General features: G+C 40.5%; 1 protein-coding gene across 8 annotated transcripts in view; it reads left to right on the forward strand.

The window, feature by feature from the left end:
- The window catches only part of DGCR8 (DGCR8 microprocessor complex subunit), a 52,765-nt gene extending 46,987 nt beyond the window's left edge, over positions 1–5,778 (forward strand). For all 8 annotated transcript variants that reach the window (XM_075898342.1, XM_075898344.1, XM_075898346.1 and 5 more), the window contains one exon: positions 1,637–5,778. In XM_075898342.1, coding sequence (XP_075754457.1) covers positions 1,637–1,720 — 84 coding nt within the window. In that variant the 3' untranslated portion in view covers positions 1,721–5,778. The remainder of the gene's footprint in view (positions 1–1,636) is intronic.
- Positions 5,779–7,851: the final 2,073 nt, after the last annotated feature.

A 7,851-nucleotide genomic window follows, 5' to 3' on the forward strand; every position in this document is an offset into this window, starting at 1 on the left:
GCATACTCCAGACTTAAAAATACATGTTTGAAATTGTCTTGTAGGACCAAAACACACACATTATTTTTAGGATTCTGAATTTGTTACAGTACCTTAGTGAAGGCAATACATGTTTCAAAATCTCAGAGGGTAGCCATATTAGTTTGTAACTAAAAAAACTAAAAACAACAAATGGTCCTGTAATGTTTTAGGGCATGCCTACGCAAGGAAAAAACATCAAATGATCTGGTAGCACTTTATAGCTTGACAAAACATGTAGATGGTATCATGAGCTTTTGTGGGCACAGCCCACTTCAGATGACCAGAGTAAGTGTTTCAAAAGGAAAGCTCATGATATTGTCTATATTTTTTTGGTTAGTGCTACAGGATCATTTGTTGTTGTTTTTTTGGTTGCTTTTGTTTTAGTGAAGGCCAGATACTTAAATGGAATTTTACTGCTTGGATAATTCTACACCACTGTGCACATGCAAAATTCATATTCCCTGTGGATTTCTTTGCTTCCCTCTGTCAGATTGTTTTGGGCTTCCAGAACAGTGAGCAGGGAGGTGAATCACTTTGGGGATGGAGGTAGGGGAGGCTGGGGTTGCCCTTGTAGGTGATATTACCCTGTGCTGAGCTGCTTATCTCAGCTGGGCTGTGGGGAGGATGGGACTTTCCAGGTCAAACCCACCTCCAGAAATCTCCCGACTGCACGAAGCTCCACACCCATCTTCCTACCCCTGCTGTTCCTCATCTGTAGAGAGCATGGGGGTCACTGTAATGGGAGCTGTTTCCCTATCCCTTCTGCATCTGCACATCCAGAATCAGTCTCCCAGGAGCCTTTATCTCTCCCCCCTCCCCACTGTGTCCCTATTCTTGCAGCCAGACTGCACTTTGTACTGAAACCCCCACCCTGATAAGCTCCACCCACACACACATCTGCACTGACCTGACAAGCCCCTTTGCCTCCTCACCCAAGTTGGCTACACCTGCCCTTTTCCCTCTGCTGAACCTCAACCTCTTCACCTGGTCGCCCCTGTGTAGTCCCATTCCACCTACACCCTCCACAACCAGTCTCTCCTTTGCACCCAGATTGCCTCACATTAAGCCCCTCCACACTTGGGTTCTTCTGGGCTGAGCCTGCCTGCCCCTGTCTGGATTGAGCTAGGGCATGTATGCAAGACTATGTCCCTCTTGTTAGCTATCTTAGTGTGACTAGTGGGGCAAGGCATTAGGGTGCTTCTGGGGCACATCTGGCTATTGGGATGTGTGCAGCTCACTTTTGAGTTCCTGTCCAGAGGAGTCCTGCAGGATGATCGTCCACCTCTGTGCATCCAGTGGCGCATGCTCCTTGCCATGCTGAAGCCTTCCATTTCTTCATTGATAAAATATACAGAATTTTGCAATATTGTATGCAGACTTTTTATTTTTTTGGCACAGAGATCCTCAAGAATAGAACTTATTCCTTTTAATGAGACACTACTGTAACTACCAGATTTTTTTCATAATGAGCTAAAATAGTCATTTTCATAATTGAGTAAGTCAAACATATTTTTTTTGTTACTAGAACCAGTTCTTTGCTCAGGTGTTTGTTTGGGGGAGGGGAGGAGGTTAATCCTTGTTTTAACTTTACATTTTTTAAAATTTTTCTTCAAAGGAGGAAACTCGAAAGAAACCGAAGATGACCATAGTAGAATCAGCTCAGCCTGGTAGTGAACCTCTGTGTACCGTTGATGTGTGACCAGAAAACTTAATGAGTGGGGAGCAATAACAAATGGAAAAAATACATTTTCAACAAATATTTAAGAATCTGTTTGCTGCAGAATGCAAGATAACTTTAGAATCCCAGCTGCTTCAGTTATGCATTGTTCTTTTGCATCGTCAGGGCAATATTACTTTTTTTTTACCTCCTGAAATATGTATGTTTAAAAGATCATAAAGATCTCTACTTGGGCAAATGCACAGAAGATAGGCATGTTCACACAGGATAAATCTAAGCAAGCACTTTTTCCTTGAAAGTCATCCATGTTGTCTTGAATGGATGTGTTTAAGGAACAAATTCAGAAAATCTATGTACAGGTTGAAGCTCATATATTATATATAATTTTTTATATATACACACTCTTGTATGAACATGCCTAAAATTATTTTTGTGAAAAGTTTTGTTGCATTTCAGCACATAATAATATGCACTGATAAGACACTTTGACAAATACATGAAAAAGTGATGAGCAATTTTCCTGATGCCATAGGATTAGGCCAGTAATGCTGTTTTTATTTTTTGTACTGCCAGGCTAAGTTGGTTTTATTTTTTTTTATTTTTTAACTTGAAAAGAACAAGTATACCTGGTAGTGTTAAGAACAACAAGTTGGATATCCCAAATTGTTGGGCTTTATTTTAAAGGAAAAGTTGTGATTGTTTACAAACTAATTGGAAGGGAGAATATTTGGCCCACTATTTCAGTGTTTCCCAACCAGTATGGTGTGAGGCCTGAAGTGCATGGAATTTTCTGGTGTGCTGCAGAATTTTTTGAAAAATTATATGCGAGAACAAGGAATGGAAAGCTACTTTCTGATTGGCAGCCTGCCTCCCTCCTGGAGAGAAGCAACCAGTCAGAGTTCAGTCGTCTCCTTCCCTCCCCTTTCCTTTCTGTCCTGCACCTGCTTGGCTGGGGGCAGTGTGAAGGGTCCCTGGAGCTCAAGATGTACTGTGGCAGGGAAAAAAGGTTGGGAGCCACTACAGTTTGATATAAATTGTTGCCACTTAGGAGACTATCTTCCCAAGTGCTTGAAGGAGAAATATAACTTTAGACAGTTGATGGGTATTTTGAAAATATTTTGCCAGTGCATTGTTTATGGAAGCTCCACCCTTATTCCCTGTAATATAGTAATTTTAATTTGTTTTGTGTCAGGCCACATTTTATTTGTTTAGTTAAATCTTAGATAATTTGTTTAAAGAAGATTTTGCAAAATAATTTCTCCTATGGCCTGGACTTTGGAATGCTAAATTAACTGTTTGCAGCTATCTTTTTTTTTAATTGTTACTGGCTTTTTACTTAAGTTTTTTAGCATTCGAAGAATAACTTCTGCAATAGAAATTAGAACATAGATTTGGGATACAACATAGGAAAAAAGCTAGAATAAGATCTTAATAGAGTGTACTGATGAAGATGAAAAAGAACCTGAATATGCAAACATTTTTGAAATGCAATCTTAGAAAACTGGCAGTACTTAACTGTATCTGCTGAGGCTTTAATTGGTTATGTACAGAAGAAATATTTTGGTGCTTGTAGTGAAAGCACTGCTTTCCCCCTGTATTTAAGGTTTGTACTTTATTGGCTATTGCAATAAATTTTTCAAATTAGAATGGGAAATTATTTTGTGCTTAAAAGAACTGGTGTGGGGGAAGGTTAGGAAGAAATCAGTTTGGTGATAGGAGTCCAGTGACTTATCCAAGAGTTGGTATTAGTACTGCTATAGAAGGACAGAGGGATACAGTTCTTAATCCTTTATAAATGCTGCAGGTCTGGTACTTGTCTGGATAGTTGTTGTCTGTCTTGAAATCTGAGTATCGTACACTCCAGTATGACTGATTTGTGCACCTTTTCATATCAGATCTGCTATTTTGGACATTGGAAAACTTTTTTTATCCCAAGCTAAGATTCTGTAATTTGAGTTCTTCTTCTAGATCAGTCTCATCTTCTGTTCCTGTATTTGCATTGTTATAAGTGATACGCTCAGAGGTCTTAGGGTTAGGTTTGTTTACATAACTTACCCAATCTTCATCGTCATATTTAGTTTTCAGTTCTGTGAATTGTAATCCTCTTTTCAGTACAAGATAAGGATAGGTGAAGGATGATGCCTAAACCATTGTTTTAAAGTGACCTATCTTAAAAAGTACTGCCTCTCCTTATTTTCTTTTAGTACAGTTTTAACCTTCTTTTTGAAAGATGTGTAACATTGGCACAGTACTTACAAGCAGTAGTGGTTGCTTCCCTCTGATTTTGATGAAGGCAGGTCTTATATCTTCATTGCCTAAATATATTATTGTGTTAAGTAGGTGTTATTTCTGTTTGTGTTTTCTAGCAGAAAAATCTGTCCTTGTACAGTACTGTAAAAGACAAATCACCCCGTGGATCTTTGTCCAAAATCAGAATGTCAATATTTTGCAGGCCACCTGCAGATTATCCATAGATGCCTCATTATAGGAATTTGCTTTTATTGTGTTCTAAGAGGATTGCTGTATTCAGCATTTTGCTTTAGTCTTACCTCAGTCTGCCACTATCTGAATTGTAAGGTGACCATTGCCCTTAAATAAAACATCTAGATATTTCATTGTGAACCAAAGCCTCATACATATGCATTCTAAAAAAGGATGGTATTAGACCTTGCTGCAGCCTTTAACTGGAGAGTTGTCCAGAAAATAAAGCGCAATAACTGCTGGAAAAAAACAACTTAACTGCTGTTTATTGTCATTGTGAAGTATTCTTGTGTTTTAATGTTTACTATTGTTTGGAGTGTAACAGTCTTGCATTTGCACATAAGCACGAGCTGCTGTGATAGAGGATAGGTCATTGCATTAATTTCAGCTTCTGCATGGACACTAAGGTGTGATTCAAGATGTATCCTAAATTTGTCTTGTAACTCTTGTGTGTTTTTTAGGAAATCAGCTGTAAAGGTTTAGATCTTGATTGTATGAATACAAAAAGCAAAACTACTGCTTTTGTCACTTTGTTTCTTATCCTCCCCCTTATCCTAGGAAAGGTGGGTATTTTTATTGGGGATGCAGTGTATTAATAAGAACTGTTCCATCCTTGAGGACTTAGACCTATATTGCTTTGCATATTATGTGCTTCTTGACAGAAGTGTGGTGTATTGACTTTAAGGCTTAAATTAGCGTGCATTCAAATCTTTATGGTACTGAATGAAAAATGACTCTGACTTCCAGTGAAATAGTCAGATGCTACCTATTTAAACACAAGTCATTCAGCTTTAAATATTTATTAAACAAGAGATAAAGTAGTTGGGTTCTCTCAGATGCTTAAAATGGCTTTTATGCAAAAAGAAATACTCCTCTTGGTGTTGTATGTAAACACCCACTTTTCTATAACACTGTTAGACTTTACATACAATGCACACTTGTAACATCTGTGTATTCTTTTAAAAGCTTGATTACATCCTACACATGCACTATATTTTGGTTCTGGGGCAAAGTTCACGAAAGTAATTGCCTTGTCAAACTTCCTGTAGGAAGAATTTTAGATTAAATATCAAAGTGCAAGAATTAATGCCATTCTCAACAAAATAAAAAGTGAACAGTATTCTGATGTATATTTGAGAAGAGAATAATGAATGCATTCTTATGTGCCCAAGTAGATAACAATGGTTGCTGTATGAATTGTATTGAGTGCAGTTGCTTGATGCCAGTGATAAATTGTTACAACTATAAAGCCTCATTTTCACTGAGCCTCTGCTTTGCTTTTCTTTTCTCTACACAATCATATAAGGCTTTGTGTTTTGGTCTTTGAATACTACATGTGTATTTTTTCAGACAATTAGTTTTAAGCAATAAAGTTTGATATTACATTATAAAAATGTTTATTTTTTGGATTACAATTATCTGTTTTGAGTGGGAACTCTCTGAGCTGTCTTCCACCTGGTCTTTTGAAAAAAACTGTCTAGGTTTGCTATGCAAATATCAGTACATCTTACCATTTTTCTTAGCAGGTGTAACTTGTTGAGTTAAATTTGCATAGTCAAACTAGTCTCTCTTTATAAAAACAAAAATGCTTTAGCTAAGCACATTATGGTCCAGTGCTTTTTCATGTAAATTCTGTTATAGGTATGTGTGTGCCCCACACACTGTTGTGAAGAGATTTTTGTCTTAGCAGTATCCATAGGATCAGCAGTAGTGCCCTCTGATCATGGTATGCCCATATCTTGAATACTGTGTAAAGATTAGGGATGTTAAGGACTAGTCAGTTATCTGATAAGTAAATGCTTATCAGATAGAGAATGACTAGTTTGAACTTCCCTCCCCTCCCCCCATCAGATAGAGGCGGGAAAGGGGGTACTTCAAAGCGTCAGTGCTGCACAGATGATCCTGCGCTGTTCAAAGGGGCAGTGGCACACAGCTGATCCCCGGCTCAGCTGTGCAGCACTATCCCTTTGAAACACCACCTGGGCTCCACGCAGCATTGGCTATTGTTGGCAGACAGGGAAACTGCTAGATGGACCATTGGTCTGACCCAGCATGGCTGTTCTTATGAGTGTCATGTTCCTGGATTAGCATGTTAGGTGCTGCTGGCCATATATATCCTCTCCCGTCCCTTTTGTCACTTGTGACGGTTGGAGCATCTTCCCGTAGCATTGCAAGTGGACAGCAGTTTAACACTTCTTAGCTTTGGCCTACCATCTACGTTTCAAGTCCACAAAATGAAAGTCTTTTATAAGTACAGCAGTGTTTCTCAAACTGTGGTCTGTGGTCACCTTCCAGGTGGTCCACGGCTTGAGCTCAGCCCCTTTTTCTTTGCCTCACAGTGGGGAGCCTGCACTGTTGCTCCAGCCTCTCCCTCCACCATGAGGATGGAGCAACAGCCGCAGAGCCTCCCTGCACGTTCTGGCTTGTAAGGAAGAAGCACACTCTCTCCCCCACCTGGGGGAAACTGCAGTGCATGGGTGCAGTGTCAGAAGGGTTTCCCCACTGCTCTCATTGGCCCAAATTCAGCCAGTGGGATACTGTGCCTGGAGCGACATGGTGCATGAAGGTAAGTAAGTTCCTCTACCCCTTCATGCCCAGACCTTGCACTCCCGGCCACCTCTCTCTCACCCCTGGCAAGACCCTGCACCCCAGCCCACTCCTGCATCCTCTTCCCCCACCTGTTCCTGCTTCTCCCCCTGGGCAGATACCCTACCCCCAGCTCTCTTGCAACTTCCCCCGGTGGCCAAACATCCTACCTCCATCTTGCTCCTGCACCCTCCCTCCTGGCCAAACACTGCACCTTCCCTTGCTCTTGTCTCCCCGCCCATTCACTCCCAGCCTGCTCCCACACCCTACCTTCCATCCAGACCTCACACTATCACACTCTCCTACACCCCACTTACAGCCCAGATCCTGGACCCCCTCACTCTTGCTGGCAGCAGTGTCCTGCACGCTGAACCTGCATTTTTGTCCCAACCCCAAAGTCTGGGGGGGTCCACAATATGCACTAATCCTGGGACCCCAGAAGAGCAAATCTGGCCTATGGGAAGCCCTGAACTTCAGTCCCCCTGTCTTCCACGCTTCCAGGATGGGCTGGACATCAGTGTGGTTTGGTGTTTTTTTGTGTTGAATATATATTAATATTTTAAAACAAAGTTTGATAAACTAAAATGAAAAAGTTAAAGTGCTTAAACTGTTTAATTTAAATATTTCCTTTCTTGCTGGTTAAATTAAGCCATCCAACTGCAGCACTAAAAATATGGGTGTAATTATGTAATTAATAGCATGTTTCCATTACTAACTGGTGGTCTGCAGAAAGATTTGCTTTGAGCCAGGTAGGCCATGGGATAAAAAGTTTGAGAACCACTGGTCTACAGTGATTTTATTCACACTTTGTCTCTCCTCGGGATCTGAATTGTGACTCACCAGTCTCCCCTTTTGAGTCTTTGGCTTCCGTTTGTAAGGTTTCTTTCTAGGGGACAGTAACATTTGCCCATAGAGGTTGTGAGATTGACATCTACCTCACAGTCACCTGCTACAGTGTTCTAAAAGGATAAGGTGGAACTGTATATCTCTTTCCTACCCGAGGTAGTTTCATACAAGCCTGGATATATATTTAGATGTCTTCTTCCAATTTACAATGTTTTGGAATGAGGAGCACAAATTGCAGT

This window comes from Pelodiscus sinensis, chromosome 15, assembly GCF_049634645.1.
Source record: "Pelodiscus sinensis isolate JC-2024 chromosome 15, ASM4963464v1, whole genome shotgun sequence".
Lineage (NCBI taxonomy): Eukaryota > Metazoa > Chordata > Testudines > Trionychidae > Pelodiscus > Pelodiscus sinensis.